This window comes from Mobula hypostoma, chromosome 14, assembly GCF_963921235.1.
Source record: "Mobula hypostoma chromosome 14, sMobHyp1.1, whole genome shotgun sequence".
In the NCBI taxonomy this organism is placed as follows: domain Eukaryota; kingdom Metazoa; phylum Chordata; class Chondrichthyes; order Myliobatiformes; family Myliobatidae; genus Mobula; species Mobula hypostoma.
This window is the reverse complement of record NC_086110.1, coordinates 43,557,467-43,580,258: the sequence shown is the minus strand read 5'-3', so window position 1 is coordinate 43,580,258 and position 22,792 is coordinate 43,557,467. Positions and strand designations below refer to the sequence as shown.

The 22,792-nt window shown below is 39.9% G+C and overlaps 1 protein-coding gene across 5 annotated transcripts in view; it reads right to left on the bottom strand.

The window, feature by feature from the left end:
• The window catches only part of zfpm1 (zinc finger protein, FOG family member 1), a 215,001-nt gene that overhangs the window by 125,952 nt on the left and 66,257 nt on the right, over positions 1 to 22,792 (bottom strand). For all 5 annotated transcript variants that reach the window (XM_063067020.1, XM_063067023.1, XM_063067022.1 and 2 more), the window contains one exon: positions 16,900 to 16,995. In XM_063067020.1, coding sequence (XP_062923090.1) covers positions 16,900 to 16,995 — 96 coding nt within the window. The remainder of the gene's footprint in view (positions 1 to 16,899; positions 16,996 to 22,792) is intronic.

The window sequence follows — 22,792 nt, the reverse complement described above, 5'->3', positions numbered from 1 at the left end:
GAGAATGAACAAAATACCATGACATGTTAAGACAAGGCTCTAATTGATTCATTTCCCACACAAGTACACTATTAAATTGAAGGAAAAATATAGTTGCCCATTTCTAAACTAAGTTTTCTAATTTTGGTAAATGCTGCCAAATGTCCGTACATTACAACACAAATGATATTAAAATATAGTACTTGCATAAAACTACTTATTACATACGTTGAAATAATTGTGATTTCCATAGATGTTGCCTGACCTACTGAGTTCTTCCAGCATTTTGCCTGTGTTACTCTGCAGAATCTTGAGTTGAAACGATATTTATGGCACCAGTTGCAAGGTACAACTTCTGGCTACAGGAAAATTGCTCAGTTTTCATCACATAAATCATTGTCCAAGTTATTTAGACCTGCAATGTGACAACTAATTCCAGTTCATGCTCCATAATTGCAAAGTAAAGCAGAAAAGCAGTTCTACAGCGATATGCTATACAAATGGCACTTACTCAAAGTTCATTTTTAATCACTGTTTTTCTGCTCTTGGTAAGGAGCCAAACTGTATCACAGGGCAGAGGTCCACTTCCTTACCTGAAATCAGTTCTTAACTTATATTAAGAGTTAGGACTGCAAACGCTGCACCATTGTCAAACTGCTACTCTGCTCAAGCTGAGAGCAGCTCAAACAGGGAGATGTACAAAACAGTCATCAATGGAAAATAATCAAAATACACTGGAATGCAAAAGAAATACCATTCCTTAATGACCAACTTTAACAGTTAATATCCACAAAGCAGGAAGAGCAGATCTAAACCAAAAATGCTTCCACTTCTGTATGAACCGGCTGGTGGCGCAGTGGCATCAGCGCCGGACTTTGAATCCAAGTCAGGCCACCCCCCGAGCCCGGTTAATCCGAAAGCAGACCAATCCTGACACTATGTGCCAGACAAGAATGGTTGACTGTCTGGTGCTACACGCTAGGAAGGGACTTCTGTCTATATACCTTGTGGTCACGACAAACAGTAATCGCATTGCAATCTTTCAAAGATCAACCCTTCCAAAGGCAAAGAAAATGTAATCTCTCTCTTCACCCTCCTAGGTACTCTTCTTCTTGAAGAACTCTATCATCCAGTCTTTGAAGTGGGATTTTTAATGCTGATCATCAATTTAAGGTGATTTCCATGCCTATTCACAGAGTAATCCCAATCTACCAATAATTTTCCTCATTACCTATTCTCTCTACATTCCCATCAAACCTCCCCCCCCCCGCCACAGATTTTATCATTTACCTATATACTAGGTGCAATTTAGAATTCCTACCTTACCTCCCAAACCATGACTTAGGACATGGGATGGAATCTAGACAGCTACAGGATAAATGTGCAGTCTTTACTCAGACTGTTAGACCTGTTAGCCTGACATCAGTGGTTGGAATCGATTGTTAGGAATGAGATTATGGCGTACCTGGAGGCACATGACAAGATAGGCCAAAGCCAGCATGTTTTCCTGAAAGGAAGATCCTGCCTGACTGACCTACTGCAATTCTTTGAGGAAGATACAAGCAGGGTAGACAAAGGAGATATAGTAGACGTGGTGTACTTGGATTTTCAGAAGGCCTTTGACAAGGTGCCACACATGAGGCTGCTTAGCAAGATAAGATCCCGTGGAATTACAGGGAAGTTACTAGCATGGGTGGAGCATTGGCTTTTGGGCAGGAAACAGACAGTGGGAATAAAGGGATCCTATTCTGGCTGGCTGCCGGTTACCAGTGGAGTTCCACAGGAGTCGGTGTTGGGAGCGTTATTTTTCACAATGTATGTCACTGGTTTGGATTACGGTATTAAGAGATTTGTGGCTAAATTTGTCGATGATACAAGGATAGGCGGAGGAGCGGGTAGTGTTGAGGAAACAAGACAGCCTGCAGAGAGACTTAGATAATTTAGGGGAATGGGCAAAGAAGAGACAAATGAAATACAATGTTGGAAAGCACATGGTCATGCACTTTGGTGGAAGAAATAACTGGGCAGACTATTATTTAGATGGGGAGCGAATTCAAAATGCAGAAATGCAAAGAGACCTGGGAGTCCTTGTGCAAGATACCCTACAGGTTAACCTGCAGGTTGAGTCAGTTGTGAAGAAGGCGAATTCAATGTTGGCATTCATTTCTAGAGGTATAGACTATAAGAGCCAGGATGTGATGTTGAGGCTCTATAAGGCACTCGTGAGACCACACTTGAGGTATTGTGTGCAGCTTTGGGTTCCTTATTTTAGAGAGGATATACTGACATTGGAGAGGGTCAGAGAAGATTCAGAAGAATAATTCCAGGAATGAAAGGGTTACTGTACGAGGAACATCTGGCAGCTCTTGGGCTGTATTTCCTGGAGTTCAGGAGAATGAGGGGGGAATCTCATAGAAACATTCTGAATGTTAAAAGGCCTGAACAGATTAGATATGGCAAAGTTATTTCCCATGGCAGGGGATTCGAGGACAAGAGGGCATGACTTCAGGATTGAAAGACGTCCTTTTAGAACTGAGATGCAGAGAAATTACTTTCGTCAGAGGGTGGTAAATCTATGGAATTTGTTGCCACGAGCGGTTGTGGAGGCCAAGTCATTGGATATATTTAAGCAAAGACAGATAAGTTCTTGATTAGCCAGGGCATCAAAGGGTATGAGGTGAAAGCAGGGGAGTGGGGATGACTGGATAAAGTGGATCAGCCCATGATTGACTGGCAGAGCAGACTCAATGGGCCAAATAGCCTACTTCGCCTCCTAAATCTTATGCTCTTATGGACAGTATCAAAAGTCAGCATCAACCCTAAATCATCGATGCATTGAGAAAGTAGCTCTAATTGCTGCTTTTTGTACCACCCACTGTGCCAATGTATGGGCTTATATTACTGACATTTTATAATCACATAAACACAAAGAAACAGGACCATCTAGGAACTTTTTGGAAGCACTTAATTTCTGTAGATGCAACTTACTGAGCATACTTCACCATGTCTTCAACCTGAGCCTGAGTCTCCAGAGGGTTCCTGTGCTGTGGAAGACGTCCTGCCTCGTCCCTGTGCCGAAGACAAGGTGTCCCAGCGGCCTCAATGACTACAGACCGGTGGCTTTGACCTCCCACATCATGAAGACCCTGGAGAGACTTGTTCTGGAGCTGCTCCGGCCTATGGTTAGGCCACACTTAGAACCCCTCCAGTTCGCCTACCAGCCCCGACTAGGAGTGCAGGTGGATGCTTTCCTGGATTATTGATTACCTGACTGGCAGACCACAGTACATGTGCTTGCAACACTGTGTGTCCGACAGAGTGATCTGTCTTGTCTCCCTTTCTCTTCACCATGTACACCTCAGACTTCAACTACTGTACAGAGTCTTGCCATCTTCAGAAGTTTTCTGATGACTCTGCGATAGTTGGATGCATCAGCAAGGGAGATGAGGCTGAGTACAGGGCTACGGTAGGAAACTTTGTCACATGGTGTGAGCAGAATTATCTGCAGCTTAATGTGAAAAAGACTAACGAGCTGGTGGTGGACCTGAGGAGGGCTAAGGCACCGGTGACCCCTGTTTCCATCCGGGGGTCAGTGTGGACATGGTGAAGGATTACAGATACCTGGAGATACGAATTGACAATAAACTGGACGGGTCAAAGAACACTGAGGCTGTCTACAAGAAGGTTCAGAGCCGTCTCTATTTCCTGAGGAGACTGAGGTCCTTTAACATCTGTTGGACGATGCTGAGGATGTTCTACGAGTCTGTGGTGGCCAGTGCTATCATGTTTGCTGTTGTGTGCTGGGGCAGCAGGCTGAGGGTAGCAGACACCAACAGAATCAACAAACTCATTCGTAAGGCCAGTGATGTTGTGGGGATGGAACTGGACTCTCTGACGGTGGTGTCTGAAAAGAAGATGCTGTCCAAGTTGCATGCCATCTTGGACAATGTCTCCCATCCACTACATAATGTATTGGATGGGCACAGGAGTACTTTCAGCCAGAGACTCATTCCACCGAGATGCAACACTGAGCGTCATAGGAAGTCATTCCTGCCTGCGGCCATCAAACTTTACAACTCCTCTCTTGGAGGGTCAGACACCCTGAGCCAAAAGGCTGGTCCTGGACTTATTTCCTGGCATGATTTACATATTACTATTTAATTATTTATGGTTTTATATGGCTATATTTATACTCTATTCTTGGTTGGGGCAACTGCTATGAAAATCAATTTCTCTCGGGATCAATAAAGTATGACTATGACTATGACTATGACTATAATTTGGAAGGAATGTTCAAGAAGAAAGGAAGGCAGTAGTAGCAGCAAAGCTTAAGCCTCAATTCAACCAATCACCAAATCTCAGAGTCTCAAAACATTAAATTGGGTCATTTGGCCACCAGTTCTATGCAGGAACAATAAAACCAATCTCATTCCCCATAAGCATTCCATTTTTTTTCCCTTTTGGATGTACATCTAATTCTCTTTTGTATGCTCTAATTGAATCTACCACTACTACCACCATTGACAGTACATGTTAAAAGAATCCTTATGTTAATTTATGATCTTTTTGCAAGTCACTTCTTTTTGAGCTATAATCCACACATGGGAATGTATTTTCCCCTCCACTTATTCTGTCCCTTGCCTAATATCTCCATTAAATATTGTGTACGCTCCTCTGTCCAAGGAGAACAATCCCAGATTCCCCAATTTAGCCACGTAATTTTAGATGCATTTCCCAGGAAATATTTATAGTAAATTGTTTCTGCACTCATTTTATATCCTTGGATCTTTCCTAAAGTCTGGCATCCAGAACTGAACAAAACTCTAGCTTTGACGTAACCACTACTTCCCTACAACCAATTGGTTCTTGAATCACCAGCAAAACCTTAATCACTACATTTTAGAACACTATTTCTACTTTAATCACTTTGTGTTAAAATAGACTTTGTTCTTGTTTGATCCAATTGTATTACTTATTGTAAAAATTGGGTACAATTTATGATTAATTTTTTTTTCTTATGAATGCTGTTAATATAATGCTATGTGCCTGCAATGCTGCTGCAAGTAAGATTTTCATTGCGTATGTGCATTCATGGACGTGCATATGACAATAAACTCAACTTTTGAACCAGTGTTTTACAAGGACATCATAATTTTCTGCCCCTTCTTCTTCAGACTTCTATTTATAAAACTAAGGATCCAACTTACTTTTTTCAGAAACAATTTTTCTCAACTTGCTCTACCATTTTCAGTGAACTGTACATTTATATCTTCAAGAAGGGGTCTGTTCTTGTCCCCCTTCTTAGCCTATCTGCCTCTTCTCATTCTTCCCACTAATATATAATTGAACTACCTATCTGCCATTTCCCCAGCCTCTACATCCAAATAAACTTCTAACAGATATAGTGAATTAATGAGCCACTTGAATTTTGTTTGTGCTAATTGAATACATACGCTGAACAATGATGCAAACTTTCAAATATTAAACTTTTTCAAATATTCTTCAAGTATTAAAATTTGTACCATAACACTTGTTCCCACCAGATCATTACAAAAAACAATGAATGGAAGCAAGAGAAAATACCTAAACTTCTTAATTTTTATTAGTATTTTGAACAGGAACCAAAATGACAAAAGAAAGAGAAAAATGTCTGCAACACTTAGACAACAAAGTGTCCTGGCCATATCCCTCCCATCTCTGTGGTTATCCAGTTGACAGCTGCAGACACTGAGACAGCTACCTCAGAAACGCCAACTCTTGCTTCCCCGAATCTCTTTTGCTGATAAGCAAAATAGCTGGAATGTGTCTGATAGTCAGTCTATCACAGAAAGGAGTTTCGAAAAACCCATAATCATCCCACGTATCGTCATCCTGCCATCAACTCCAGACCACAGAACAATTAATATTCTCAACAATTGCTGCTCCAATGACAGCCTGTAAGATAGTGATAGGATTCTGCAATACAGTATCTTATTAATAAACACTACTCCTTTCACTGCCACAGTTCTTTATGATTGCCTTGGAATTCCATTCTGATTGCTGAGAAACGCCAAACTTTCATTATGTGTGAACTCAGTGACTAAAATTAACAAAGTTGATTACCGAAATCAATGTGTAACACAGCAAAAGCAAAAGGTAAAGAAAATGCAAAATTCAGCTCAGAATCTTACAAATAAAAATGATTAAAAGTTAAACTATATTAAAAAGCAATCATGCCAATTTAGATGTAAATTAAATTCTAAGTTATAGTCTACAATCAAAACTAAACTAGAGAATATGCATGTTATATATTATTAAAGTACAGTAAAAAGGTAACAGTGTAATTAAACAAAGGATTTGGTAGACATCACAAAGAATCCTGCATTTCTGCACAAAAAAACTACTTAAAATGAATTTTACCTTTACTCAAATAAATGTCATTCGATAACCATGCCATTATATCTCCTGGGAATATGCCCAATGCAGTTTTAATGCAGAAGTTCCTTGCATAGAATCACAAAATGTGGATAAAATAGCTTAGTTTAAATGTACTCAGTATCCCTCTACACACAATGATGCTGTTAGCAGATACTTGACATGGTCCTGGTGGCATATATAACTTTATACAAAATCCTCTCTACCCTTCCGTGTTGGGAAGTTTCCAAATACTATTCATCAACTCCTTAATGGGAATGAAGAGCAAACTGATGTGACTTAGTAACACTAAAGTTTTCTTTTATTGAAGCATTCATATTTAGCAACATAATGGGGCACAACAAAAGACTTTAGGCCAGCCTTCAAGCAAGATGTTGAACTTGCTTCACGTTGCTAGTGAAGTTTGTTCAGCATTGCACCCACCAAAAATATAGCGCAGTATGGAACTTCAAACCACACATCTTGTCAATATGACTCCGTTTTCACGTTTATATCATTATACCTTGCAAATTTCTGTCTTAATTTCTTGATTAGATGACAACTCATTCAAATCACCACTATCCCCACTATGCCACAAAATCATTTGAGTGCATTACAGCTCTTCACCATACTTTTGTGTATCCTACTACAAACTGCAAACAACAGGAATTCTGCAGATGCTGGAAATTCAAGCAACATACATCAAAGTTGCTGGTGAACGCAGCAGGCCAAGCAGCATCTATAGGAAGAGGCGCAGTCGACGTTTCGGGCCGAGACCCTTCGTCAGGACTAACTGAAGGAAGAGTGAGTAAGGGATTTGAAAGCTGGAGGGGGAGGGGGAGATGCAAAATGATAGGAGAAGACAGGAGGGGGAGGGATAGAGCCAAGAGCTGGACAGGTGATTGGCAAAAGGGGATACGAGAGGATCATGGGACAGGAGGCCTAGGGAGAAAGACGGGGGGGGGGGTGACCCAGAGGATGGGCAAGAGGTATATTCAGAGGGACAGAGGGAGAAAAAGGAGAGTGAGAGAAAGAATGTGTGCATAAAAATGAGTAACAGCTGGGGTACGAGGGGGAGGTGGGGCCTAGCGGAAGTTAGAGAAGTCAATGTTCATGCCATCAGGTTGGAGGCTACCCAGACGGAATATAAGGTGTTGTTCCTCCAACATTGACTTCTCTAACTTCCGCTAGGCCCCACCTCCCCCTCGTACCCCAGCTGTTACTCATTTTTATGCACACATTCTTTCTCTCACTCTCCTTTTTCTCCCTCTGTCCCTCTGAATATACCTCTTGCCCATCCTCTGGGTCACCCCCCCCCCGTCTTTCTCCCTAGGCCTCCTGTCCCATGATCCTCTCGTATCCCCTTTTGCCTATCACCTGTCCAGCTCTCGGCTCTATCCCTCCCCCTCCTGTCTTCTCCTATCATTTTGCATCTCCCCCTCCCCCTCCAGCTTTCAAATCCCTTACTCACTCTTCCTTCAGTTAGTCCTGACGAAGGGTCTCGGCCTGAAACGTCGACTGCGCCTCTTCCTATAGATGCTGGTTGGCCTGCTGCGTTCACCAGCAACTTTCATGTATGTTTAATGACACTGCAATTCGGATTTGCCATGTAGTTGATATTTGCAAACTTCACCACACCCCAATTTTACCCAATTCAAACTCACTTTACACTGCACTTCATCCCAACCACTAAACCTCATTGCACATGTTATTTTGGTTAATTCTCCAAATACAGTGGAGAAACACAAAGGTAATTTGTAATTAAATGAAGCTTTTAGCTCTGTGCTGTGTAGTAGTTTAAGCTACATATACCTTGCAAAGGCACCATGGAGAAAAAGTTGAAGGTACTGATATTAGATATAATGTTTGATTATGTGGAATAGAAGCCTTTTGGCTGCAACACACCAAAAACCATATGCAGGCTCCTTATAAGTCCTGCAAAGACCAAGCATCCACCATGAGGAAATCTATAAGTGAGGAAATAGAGGATCCAGTTGCACAAGAAAGTATTGAGGCCAAAGTCTTGAAGCTTATTGATTAGTTTTGAGGGGATGATATAATTGAATGCTGAGCTGTAATCAATGAAGAGCATACTGATAGATGCATCTTCGCTCTTCAGATGTTCCAGGCTTGACTGAAGAGCATCTACTGTTGACCTGTTGTGATGGTAGACGAATTGGAGTAAATTCAAGTTGCTTCTCAGGCATTAGTTGATGTGGTTCATCAACAACTTCTCAATGCACTTCATCAACTGTATGCAAGTGGATAGTCACTGAAGCAGGTTACCATACTCTTCTTAGGCACAGGTACAATTAAAACCTGCTTGAAACAGGTGGGTACATCAGATTGCCAGAGCGAGAGGTCAAAGATATTGGTGAAAATCACCAGTTGATCAACAGCACAGGTCTTTAGTACTCAGCCAGGTACACTGTTTGGGCTGGATGCTTTCCATGGGTTCATCCTCCTGACTGATACTTTCATATTGGCCTCAGAGATTGAAATCACAAGGTCAACTGGGGCTGGGGGAGTTCGCTACGATTCCTCCATGTTTTGATGGTTAAAGTGACCATAAAAGGCATTGAGCTCATCTTGGAGCGGAGCTTGTTGTCACCCCTGTGACTTGGTTTCACTTTGTAAGCACTTCACACGCGTGATGGCTTTCAGAAGATTGCACCTGGACCAAGTATTTTACTTGGTCTCCAGACCTGAATGCCTCTGACCTGGCCCTCAAAAGTCTCATGGTTCATCCAGAGCTTCTGGTGGGAGAAAACTCAGAATGATTTTGTGCGGATACACGTGTCTACAACTGTTTTAATAAAGTTTATGGCACCCATAGAGAATTCATTCAGATCCTTGAACATGGCCCAATCCACCAACTGGAAGCAATCCCGTAGCTGTTCCTCTGCCTCCTGTGACCACCTGTTTGTTGTCCTCACCTGTGGAGCCTGCTCTTCAGCCTTTATCTTCATGCAGGTATCAGGAGGGCAGCCAAGTGATCAGATCTGCTGAAATGTGGTCTAGACATGGAGTAGTAGGCATTCCTGATCTTAGTATAGCAGTGGCTGAGTGCATTAAACCTCCTGGTGCTGTAGGTGATATGTATCCAGACCATGGCCTCAACTTGTGCAACCGGATCCTCGGTTTCCCTACTTGCAGAGCCCAGTCAGTTCAGATCAGCAACAGCATCTCCTCCACAATCTCCATCAGCACAGGTGCACCACAAGGCTGTGTGCTTAGACCTCGGTCTACTCACATTATAGTTATGACTATGACTATAGGCAAAGAAAGCACAGCTCCAATATTATAACACTAGCGTGCTGATTTCACCACTGTCGTTGGCTGAATCAATGGTGGTAACAATTCAGCATACAGAAGGGAGATTGAAAATCTTGCCGAGTGGTGCCACAACAGCTACATCTCACTCTGTGACAGCAAGACCAAGAAGCTGATGACTGACCAGGAGGAAACCAGAGGTGCGTGAGCCAGCCTCATTAGGAGATCAGAGGTGGAGAAGGTCAGCAACTTTAAATTCTTTGGTATTATCATTTCAAAGGATCCGTCCTGGGTTCAGCATGTAGGTGTCATTATGAAGAAAGCACGTCAACACCTCTACTTTCTTAGGGATTTGCAAAAATTCAGCATGTCATCCAAAACTCTGATAAACTTCTATAGATATGCGATGGAGAATATATTGACTGGTTGCTTCATGGTATGGAAACACCAATGCCCTTGTAGAGAAAAACACACAAGTAGTGGATTCTGTCCAGTCCATCACAGGTAAAGCCCTGGCCACCACTGAGCACATCTGCATGGAGTGCTGTCACAGGAAAGCAGTTCCTTCATCAAGGACCTCCACCATCCAGACCATGCTGTCTTCTCGTGGCTGCCACCGGGAAGGTGGTACTGAGCCTCAGGACACAGGCCACTAAGTTATTACCGCTCAACCATGAGGCTCTTGAATCAGAGGGGATAACTTCACTTGCTCCGTCACTGAACTATTCCCACAACCTGTAGACTCACTTTCAAGGACTCTTCATCTAATATTCCCACAATTTAATATTTATTCATTATTATTATTTTATTATCTCTCTATAATTGCAGTTTGTTATCTTTATCAGATTAGCTGTTTGTCCATCCTGTTGGGTGTGGCCTTCCATTGATTCTATTGCGTTTCTTGTATTTTCTGTGAATGCCCGCAAGAAAATGAATCCCACTGTGGCATACATGTACTTTGATAGTAAATTTACTTTGAACTTTGTACTTTGTACTTTGAAGTGCACATTTACTTGAACTTTTTACTTTGAAGTGCACATTTACTTCAGCATTAGTTACAACCTTTGAGATCTTCGAACCATGCAAATGACACAGGAAATTCAAATGAATTTCAAAGCCATCATATTGAAAGCATCCCTGATTTACTGAATCAAAGGTAGCTTAGGTAGTGAGTACAGTCATTGCCAAATTTAATATGAAGAAAAGTTATAAGATGATGAAATGAAATCATCACCTGATCTGATAGAAAGGAGAATACTTCAGTAATAGAATACTGAGATGGAAGTGGTAAAATCCCACACGGGGGTGGGAGGGGATGCTGCAGGGAAATGCATCAGGTTTGTATAACTCTGGGAAGGTTGAGGATGATAAACAGAAAGACTTTCTTCACTAATTTTCAAATCATTAATACCCCACATAACCTGCAGGCACAAAACTATGAAAGTTTGGCAACAAACCTAATATACTAAGCTATAATTTAGTTGCATTACATAACACCACATTTCAAACTAAAACAAAATATTTTCTGATGCATTCCACTCTCAAAAGGTCACAGCTCATGAGCACCAGATTAAATTTGCAAGTTATTGATTGACTATTCAGAGTAAACAGCATTTAGATGTCTTTAGAGATGCAATAATGGTTCTTTTGTTATGTCAAAAAGAAATCAAGGTGACATTTCTCCTGAAAAATTAATTTTCTATTAACTTTGTCAAACATAAGATGTTGAAAGTTACAAGAAAGCCTATGCCAACTTGTCCCTTAGATGAAAATTAATATGCCGTGCACCAGAAGTGTATAAGCAATTTAAGTGCACAATGTATCACAAATAGTAACCATAATCCATAAAATAATTTATAGTTTTTAATGCAACATTTGAAATAAATAGCTCTCCTTCTGGCCAACTTCAGCATGTGTTGCTTCCCAAGCTACATTAATATAATTAATTGCAATGCTTATCAATATCTTAATCTATAAAAGCAACAGCAAACACATCTAGATCCAGGTACTACATTTGTTAATAAGCATCTGTTGTTTTCTTTTCATCCACCTGTTTTCCAGCTAATCAGTTTATTGGAAAACATGATAGCTCTGTTGCGAACATTGCACACAATCCACAGCAGCTCTGCATAACAACTTGGCAATATTTCTAAAATTACTTTATGAAGCCATATTTTCAATGGAATACAACTATCTGCTCAGTGGCCCCAACAGTACAACCAGCAATATTGTTAATATAACAACACACACACACAAAGTGCTGGGGGAACTCAGCAGACCAGTCAGCATCTGTGGAAATGAGTAAACAGCAGACATTTCAGGCCGAGACCCTTCATCAGGACTGGAAAGGAAGGGGGAAAGAGTTACACCAAGAACATGGGGGGAGGGGAGGAAGTCATACAAGGTGTTAGGTGATAGATGAAACCGGGTGGGTGGGGGGGAGAGAAATAAAGTAAAGAGCTGGGACGTTGATTGGTGAAAGAGATAAAGGGCTGGAGAAGGGGAATCTGGTAGCAGAGGACCAAAGACCATGGAAGAAAGGGAAGGGGGAGGAGCACCAGAGGGAGATGATGGGAGGTAAGGAGAGAAGGTGTGATTGGGAAGGAGGAATGGGGAATGGTAAAGGGTAGGGAGAGGGGGAGTTCAATAAATCGATATTCATGCCATCAGGTTGGAGGCTACCCAGGCAAAATACAAAGTTGGCTTCTCCAACCTGAGTGTGGCCTCATCATGGCAGCAGAGGAGGCCATGGACTGATCTGTCAGAATAGGAATAGGAAGTAGAATTGAAACGGGTAGCCACTGGGAAATCACACTTTTTGTGGCAGGCTCAGCACAGCGGTCTTCAAATCTACGTCGTGTCCCACCGACATACAGGAGGCCGCACTGGGAGTACCAGATACAGTAGATGAACCCAGAGCCACAGGTGAAGTGTCACCTCACCTGAAAGGACTGTTTGAGGCCCTGACTGGTAGTGAGGGAGATGTGGCACTTGCTCCACTTGCAAGGCTAAGTGCCAGGAGGGAGATCAGTGGGGAGGGACAAATGGACAAGGGAGGCACATAGGGAGTGATCCCTGCAGGAAATGGCAGTGGTAATAAATTCACTTTGAACTTTGATTTGACATCAGACCTTGAGACTCTTAGCAATAAAATTACATTTACTGCTCCTTTTATTCTTTCTTAATATTAAAAAAATATTATTCATAATTTCCCCATTACAGGAAGCAGATTTAAAAAAGGGGACAAAGCTTTATCCTTTTTTACATTTATGTACTTCAGACAACATTTGTACCAAGATTTAAAACTAGAAAATTACCAACTCCTTACAGTATACAGTCGATTCCGGTTGGGCCATTGGTTAATTGGGACAGCCTCTTGCTTGGTCCAACTCTTAAAAGAACAAAATCTAATTGAGAAAATTGCTGGGATTCCCTTCATTTATTTGGGACACTATTCCCTTTAATTAGGGCAGGTGACTGTTGCTGAACAGGCTCCAACTAGTAACAGTCACATATGTGGCCATTAGATGCCACACTGTGCTTCAGGCGAACATCTTTTAAATCGCGTCTATTGCGTTTGTTTGTTTTCAAAAAGCAGTGATTTTGTCACTAAAAATTGGTGAGAAATAAGTAGTAAGACAACTTAGAACTGTCTTGCTCACTGCAGTTTCAATCATTCAAGCTTGAAGATGCCAGATACAGCTGGGAGTGAAAACGAAAGGATTTCACTACTTCAACAAGTTGGGGACTATGAAGAACTTGAAGGTATCGATAAACATCTTGAACATAACAATGAAATTGAAGATTTGCAGGATACAAATAATGATAGCATAGTACGAAGACAGTCCATTATCTCCACTAGGTGTTTGTGCTTATTTTATTTATTGCGTACACTGGATGAATTTCTCCATCGATAATTACTATAAACTAATACACAGTTTTATAGTATTGTCATACTATTGGTAGTGTTCTAATTTAAATAGTACTGTCATACTATTGCTAGTGTTCATTTAAATACATAATTTGTTACTCAATTGGTCTTATTTTATACTGTTTTAACTATTCCCATGAAACTTCCACCACTTGAGCCAAAATATACCACCCCCGAGGTGTCCCAATTAACCAGAATCCATGGTATTTGGCAATTTTAAAATGGCAGCTTTGAATCTATTTTATAAACTATAAAAATACATCAACACTGTTTACTAGCTAATGCGAAGTCTTTTCCTATCTCCCAAATGTCAACAATTCCCATCTTCACATAAGGAATGCAAACTTTATAGATGAGTAATTCAAAGCGTGGCTAATGAAGCTGTATCTTATCAGATTTAAATAAAGTCAAGACTTTCATTTCACTACTATGAAGTCAAATAGATATTTTCTACATTTGAAATTAAATTTAAATTTCTGTTTCTTCACATTTTTCAATTTATAGAATTAAAAAAACAGATGATTTTCAAAAACTGAAATTGTTAATATATAACATTTCAAGTACTTTATAAATTCAGCTGATATCCAAGATATTTATTACTCAAAGTGGAACTATAGAAAAGGCCAAAAATCAAGGGTATCTTGTAAAGGGCAAAAGCAAATATTTTAGTAATAACAATTTAAAAATTACCAAAATAATCTTTGTGAATACTAACATATTGCTAGGATACTAAATGTTGTGAAAACCGCGTCCATGCTGAGATTTGATGTTTTGTTTTAATTTAAATACAGCCAAGAATCTGAGTGAATTTAAGTTGACACCTTTTTTGTTAAATAACGTTAAATATTACGGATAATTGGTGGTTTAAAACCCTGGTGAGTAGGCTTTATCTTGGTCTTCCCCTATCATTCCCAATCTTTTGCTCACAGCATATGCTTCCTTTGAGCAGTGATACATCACGTGATTTAGAGAATGGCTGATGCTGTGCAGAGAGCATTGACAGAATTTTCAGCAAATTGCAACAGGGGCTAAGATACTCCAAGGGCAACAGAATTGGAAAACATGAAGGCTCAACATAAGACCATAAGACATAGGAGCAGAATTAGGCCATCTGGCCCATTGAGTCTGTTCTGCCATTCAATCATGGCTGATCGTCCTTTCTCCTCCTCAGCCACACTCCCCAGCCTTCTCCCCATAACCTTTGATGCCGTGTCCAAACAAGAACCTATCAAGCTCTGCCTTAAGATCTGACCTCCACAGCTGCCTGTGGTATCAAATTCCACAAATTCACCACCCTCTGGCTAAAGAAATGTCTTTGCATCGTTGTTTTAAATGGACACCCCTCTATCCTGATGTTGTGCCCTCTTGTCCTAGACTCAACTACCATAGGAAACATCCATTCCACATCTACTCTGTCCAGGCCTTTCAACAGTTGAAGGACTCCCCCACCCCCACCCCCATCCTTCTAAATTCCAACCAGTACAGACCCAGTGCTATCAAATGTTCCTTGAATGATAACCCTTTCATTCCCAGAATCATCATAGTGAACCTCCTCTGAACCCTCTCCAATGCCAGCACATCTTTTCTAAGATAGGGAGCCCAAAACTGTTCACAATACTCAAAGTGAGGCCTCACCAGTGCCTTACAAAGCCTCAGCATCACATCCCTGCTCTTGTACTCAAGACTTCTTGAAATGAACGCTAACATTGCATTGACCTTCCTCACCATCAACTCAGCCTGCAAGTTAACCTTCAGAGTGTTCTACACAAGAACTCCAAAGTCCCTTTGCATCTCAGATTTTTGGATTTTCTCCCCATTTCGAAAATAATCCACACATCTATTTCCACAACCAAAGTGCATGACCGTGCATTTTCCAGTATTGTATTTCATTTGCCACTTTCTTGCCCATTCTCCTATTCTGTCCAAGTCCTTCTGTAGCCTACTTGTTTCCTCAACACTACCTGCCCTCCACCAATCTTCGTATCATCTACAAGCTTGGTAACAAAGCCATCTATTTCATCATCTAAATCACTAATTTACAGCATAAAAGGAAGCAGTTCCCAACACTGACCCCGGCGGAACACCACTAGTCATTGGCAGCCAACCAGAAAAGGATCGTTTTATTCCCACTCGCTACCTCCTACCATTGAACAATTACAGAATGATTTTAGAAAATTTTTAAGAATAAAGATGAGAAACTGAGGGAGGCTGGTTAACTATATTTAATATTTGGGTAGTTGGGGAACAAAATGGCATGGTGGGATCAGGGCTTTGGTGGGCTGTCTGCATGGAACTTGCGGGTTCTCTTGGCGAGTGCGTGGGTTTTCACAAGATGCTCTGTAGAAGTGCCAGTAGATTAATCAGCAGCTGTAAATTGTCCTTTGTATAGGTTAATGGCAACAAGATCTAAAGATGAACAAGTGTGAGACAAAGCTAATGGGATTGCCTGCTTGGTAGGTGGCAGGGAGTGGAATTGCCAAATGGCTCGCTCTGTACTAACACACACAAAACGGTGGAGGAACTCAGCAGGTCAGGCAGCATCTATGGAAAAGAGTAAACAGTCGTAATGAAGTGATCTCGGCCCGAAACATCGGCTGTTTACTCTTTTCCATAGATGCTGCCTGGCCTGTTGAGCTCCGCCAGCATTTTGTGTGTAATGCTTGGCTGCTCTCTGTATTACTTAGTTTATTTATTGACTGATACACTATGGAGTAGGCTTTTCCCTCCCTTTGAGCAAAGCCGACCCAGTGACCCCCGACAAACCCGACTTAACCCTAACCTAATCACGGGACAATTAACAATGACCAATTAGCCTATCCGGTACATCTTTGGACTGTGGGAGGAAACCAGAGGCTCCGGAGCAAACCCACACATTCCACAGGGAGGATTTACAGAGACTCCTTACAGAACAGCACTGAATTGAACTCTGGTACGGCCCAAGCTGTAATAGCATCGTGCTCACCACTAAGCAACCATGGTACCAGATAAGCATCAATTTAAAATTTGCTGATTACCAATACAGGTTAATGGATTACCTAGTCTGGCTAAAAGCAAGATGGAAATTTATTCATCAGGTGCTTAACTACCAATCACTTGTACTGCTTCACAAAACATACACAAATTTATATTTAATTCCACCAGGCTTGCATATTCTCCATGGAACTTTGGCAAGAAATTCCCAAGATGCAAGAGTAACATAAGCAAAGTGTAGGATATATACCTCAGTAGGTGCGTATAGTATGTACCTAATAAAATGGCCACTGAGTGAAAATTTAGACCATAATTGGCACTCCTTTCTGTAAAAAAAAACACATCACAGTTACCTGGCAGGTGCCATATTTCAGAATTCTTCTGATCATCTGTTGGGTACTTTACTTCCATTTCTTCAGGAGTCTTTGGTACATCTTGTAACCATTGGTCTAAAATGGCAAAAAAATACCTGTTAATGGCAAATTCATATAAAGCAACCTTCAAGCATGTATTAAGAGAGACCTAATACTTAGGATCTCTGCATATCTATCAGTACTAATTTACTTAAAGGTAGATTGCTACATGACTAGAATATATAGCAACAGAATGGGAGTGAAATTGAAATATTTAAAGGAATTTGTTGCAGAGGTCCTAGAATTGGTAAAGCACGGGTGGATGGTATTTCCTTTTTGCAAGAGCAAACTTACAGCTGCATTCCCCAGGTTTTTCCCCTGTGGCCCGGTAATTCAACTGGGTATCCAACTTTTTGAATTTTTGAAACCAACAACTGAAGCTACATTCAACAGCTTTTCAAACAGTGAATGCTATTCTCAGAGTACTTGTTGCATGAGAAAGCTTTTCCTGTAGATATTTTGCAACTAACCTAAGCTAATGTCTTCTGACTTTTGTTCTCATTCTTCCAATGCTCCTTTTTATTTATTTTGCCAAGAATCTTAACGATTTGAACACTATCAAATTGTCTCTTCAACTTTGATAAATATTTCATATTCATCAACCAACTGAACAAAGATAATACCATGCTAAAATCCCCCAGTCAAAGATCAGCAATCCTTTGACGGTATGAGCATTTAACAACTAGACCCAAGCCTCAACCAGCTCAACCACATTTAGAGGTCATGTATCACAAAAAGTTTGTACGTCTTAAGGCACTGGTCAGACCATACAGGTTCCACTTCAATGTTTTGGGATGTTACTTACGTTAAAGCTTAACCTATGTAGCCAGTAAACCACTCAATTTAGAGAAAACCAGGGCATCCACAGAAAACCCATGCACTCATAAAATGAATATTAAATCTCTTTGCAGGGCAAACCCAACTTCATGGTTGAGCATAGGTCCCCAGAGCTGTGAGACATCATCCTGAAGTACAGTGAGCGCTGCCCTGTCACATTTTATGTTAGTAGCTGAGTTGAATTTTAGCAGCTGCATTGCAAGCAATTTAAGCAATTGTGGAACACAACAATCATACACAGGTACACATGAATTATGAATGGTTTTGTAGAGAACTGAAGACATTACTTGATTACTGTCCTTGGGAATACCCGAGATTTCTAGGAATATTTCAAGTTGAGACTTTAGAAAATGATGAAAAGTAAGTTAATATTTGAGACTGAAATTAGATATTGATGACCATGGAATTAGAATTGACACTGGTTCCAAACTTTGGCTGTCCTGGATTGGAAGATCAAAACCATCATTAAAGAGAGCAAAAAACAAACTGCTGGTGGAACTTGACAGATCTCAAAGCCTCTGTGACCGCAAAGATATAGTCAATGTTCCACATCAAGATCCTACAAATGGTGTTCTTTTAGTTTGCATTTGCACAACCTAAGAAAAATACACCTCATATTCCACTGATAGCTCCCAACTCAATGGTATGAACATTGAATTTCCCAACTTCAGGTAACCCATGTTTCTTTCTCTCTCTTGCTGATCCACCTAGGCTCCTTCACTCCTCATTTCTAAACCCTCCCTGCCCCATTACCTAATTCCATTCCCCTTACCTACCTGATTCCATCTGTCTGTCACCCACACACTTATCCAACCAGATCTCCTAGCCCCCTCCTTCATCTGCCCATCATCCCTCCCTTTTCTCATTCCAACTATCACCTTGCTTATCAACTTTCGCATTTTTACCATCTCATGCCTCCACTGTTCACTTTTCAGACTGTCTTTACATCGCCCATCCTCTCACCTTACCTCATTCCATCTACTCTTTAATTTCTCTCCTCATCTGTCTCTGCTTACCATCCACCAGCTAATATCTCACAACTCCATTCTTTCATCCTCTATAAGACCATAAATTCTCTCTCATCCACTTCCACCTATTGCCTGCCAGCCCCTGCCTAGCCCATTCCTGTCATCTCTATAGCGGCTACCTCCCCTCTACATTGTCAATGCTGATGGAAGCTCCTGATCCAAAACACTGCAATTCCTTTTCTTCTACAGATGCTTCATGATCGGCTAAGTGCATCTAGCAGGGTTTTTTTGCTCCAAATTACAGCATCTGCAAACTCCAGAAATACTGAGATTTGGTATTCAGCTTTATTCTACAATAAATCATTTCTGCAATGAAGTGCTGAAAAACTATATTTGAATTAAAATAACTTCCTCTTTAAGTGCAATATTACATCATGTCTCAATGTAAAAAATGCTCATTACATCCTTTAATACAATTTTTTAAAATTTTTGCATGACTGAGATTTCTTCTGCCAGATATTGTAGAAGAGAAAGCAAGGAATGCAAGGAAATATTATTGGGTGTTCTGTAAACTGCTACCACAGTCCATTAGTACACAATTGTTCTTTTCAGAGTATGCTTGCAGAAAAAAAAAGTTTAGGAAAATTATTTGGATGTGGTCCAACAAAGGCAGCTTGCTTTCACCAGACTTTGCCCTCATTGTATAAAAGGGAAGTGTATGCTTATCAGATGTGAGCTGGGATGGGAATTATGCTTAGGGAGTTTGGAAGCAGAATGTACGTTACACCTGGTACTGGCTTGTTTGTCAAAATGATAAGTTGATAAACAATATTAAGGTTGGACAAGGCCTATATTCCTAATTGACTATTCCTTTTAAAAGGAAAAGATAAGAATTTGAAGGGAGAATAATCTGTTTCCTTATTTATTACTACCTCTATAGCTATATTTTGAAAAGTTTTCTATCTTTATTAATATGATTTTGTTATCTTCACAATATTGATAATCTAAAAGTTAATGACATGGCAGAATAGAGGTGTATGACAGTTAATGATTTGAAATATTAGTTATCATGGATTCAATATAAAGACAAACATGTACTTTGGGCAATAACTTGTAACACTGTCATACGGAAAGTAAATAGGTAAACTTATCAAATAAGTCTAGCTGCCATAAACTTAGGAAAATATCTTTATCAAATTACTATGAAACATATGTAACAGTTAAGGCACATCAGTGTCTGTCATATTATACAAATAATTCTAGCAATATATTATATGTATTTTCAAACAGAGACAGGATGAACCCATTGACCCATTGTGCTTATAATTAACTGGTCATTGGTTAACAACATGGCCCCAGTTTTCTGCTTTTGGTTTAACTAATTGGATATCCAATCCATTTCATTTAACTGCACAAAGTTGTGTTCCAGCCCAGTCTTGCGTACTTGACAGAGAATGGGAAGTAAAAGTTAATTTCCTTTTTTAATTCAGTTCAATTAAATGTATTTCATTGTCTTTGTCAATTAACTTATTGATGAATTTAGTTTTCAGCAGTGTAAATGTCATCCAAGAGGACCACAACCTTGTCGTAGGGCTTAGAGGCTTGTGTGTCTCAGTGACCTATGTTGGCTGGAGTCAGAGCTTTGGTTCCTAATAGGGTCACCCATGCCAAACAGGTCAAAAGGTAGAAGCCAGACTCCAGGTTCAAACTGGTATGTATTGCTTAACTCAAACTACCCTTGAGAAGACACATAGATAATCTTCTAGAATTTTTTTGATCCAAAGATGAAGGAGGAGGGGCAATGGCATATTCAATTAATATTTAATTGCTTATCGGATTAGTGTGTGACATTTATACAATGTTTTCTTGAAAACAACCTGTAAATTATTATTAGATTGGAAAATTACTCCTGCATGCATCTGCTCCTCTTCTCAGAGGCAACAAGATTATGCATTTGTTAGAATTGGTATACACTTGCACCATGAACACATCATTGGGTGCAGAAGGTATGCAGGGTGCAGACGACAACGTGCATTATAGTCACGATGCTGCAATGTTTGACCATGTCTGCAGGGATCAGAATCATGTTGAGTGGATTAGGGACAGGGAAGTGGGGGAGAAACTTGTGGTATAAATATCAATAGATCATGCTACAAACAAGAATCTACCAATCGTATGTGGACACAGTAATTATAAATGTTAACAGTAGATTTTAAAATTTACTGAAATCAAGTAACATGCTCACAGATTTGACTGTTGTAAATATGAATCATATTTTGAAGACAGAGCTACTGTTAATGATCTTAAGTTATATAGCTGTATGACACATTCCAATTTTGACCAAAAGTAGAGATCGCCTTGATCCAGTCAGGAACCCTTAGATTAACATAGGGTTTCTGAATTCTGGCTTTTGTTGGGTTATAAATCTAGCAGATAATGCTTAAGCAGTAGATATTACTTACTTCAACTTGATAAGGCATTTGCCAATCTTCCACATAAAAGCACAGAGGATAACAAAATATTAAGGCTGCATCGATGCATGTCTGCTGGTTATATAAAAAGCCTTAGAATGTAAACCAATTTTACTAAAAAGCTTAAAAAAGTGAATTAGATGACTATAGGGTTAAGTCACACAAGGATCAATGATCAAACCCCGTTTGTTATTTTTATAAATTGCTTATTGCTTTTGGAGGGCAAAATTTTTCAAGTTTGCTGATGACAAAAGGTAACTCACGGTGTTGATGAATTTCTGAATACTGTATTGAGATAAATCTAAACTGGTGGTGATATGAACAGAGAGATGGCTTCTCTGTGAAGTGTGAAAGCATGAGAGGAAACAATGTGGAACACATTAACTGATAATGTAGTTAAGGTTACAGAGCAGAAAAGATTGAGACATTTTGTTACTTTATTATTTATAGGGCCAGTAGAAAACAAAGAAATTGTTGGCAAACATATGCAGGCCTTTAATTATAAGTCAAAATTGCATACTAATTTGGTACCATTCAGAAATGTATAATCGGATCTGGAATTGATTACAAAATGAAGAATTTTTACAAGGATCCATGCAGGCCTCATCAGTGGAAACATCACACTGAGGAAAAGTGATAATCATGTCTCTTCTCTAGAATACAAGTAATATTATAACTTGACATATGAAAGAGAAGGACTTTAGCATTTTCAATGGTATTGAAAATTAGTTTCCAGGGAAGCTTTCCTTGCGGCTATACAACTGAAAGATTTGAAAGCGGTTTAAAATTAAAAAAGAAAAACAAGAAATCTAGTTCATTTTCAAAGATAATAGGAAATTGGAATTATTGAAAACATGAACACATTGCAAAAATAATCATTGGTACTGGTTCTAAAACTGCATCAAGGAAACTGCTGGGTCACTTGAAGCTCAAATAACCAAAGTCTTACCCTGCTTGGAAAATTGTGATACTACAAGGCTCTTAAGATCTGATATTTTATCTTCATCTTCTTAACCTGATTATTTAGATTTTTAACCTTTACCCTACAGAAAGTAAAACAATAATATATCAGATACATTTTGAACAATCTAAGATGCTTCCAATATGATTACTGACTCTAAACATTACAGACCAAGATGAGAAATTGAATTAGCCTGTACAAAGAAATGCATGTTGAAATATAAAGAGAGTAATAAAATCACACGATGACTACCCACCACTGAGACAAAGATCGGACAGATAGTCAATCTTCTTTCCCGTGGTGAGGCATAGGTTTAAAGTGAGAAGGAGTTTTAAAGGAGTTTTGAGGGGATTTTTTTTTTAAATAAAGAGTGCCTTTGATATCTGGAACATGCGATCAAAGGAAATCAGATACAATCACTACATTTAAGAGACATTTAGACACGGACTTCACCAGGGAAGGCATAAAAGATGCAGATCTAATGTGGGCAAATGGAATCTGTGCAGATGGGCAAGGTGGTTGGCATGAACATCGTGAAGCAAAGAGCTCATTTCTGCACTGTGCTACTCTGATCCCTCACAAAACATAACAAGCAT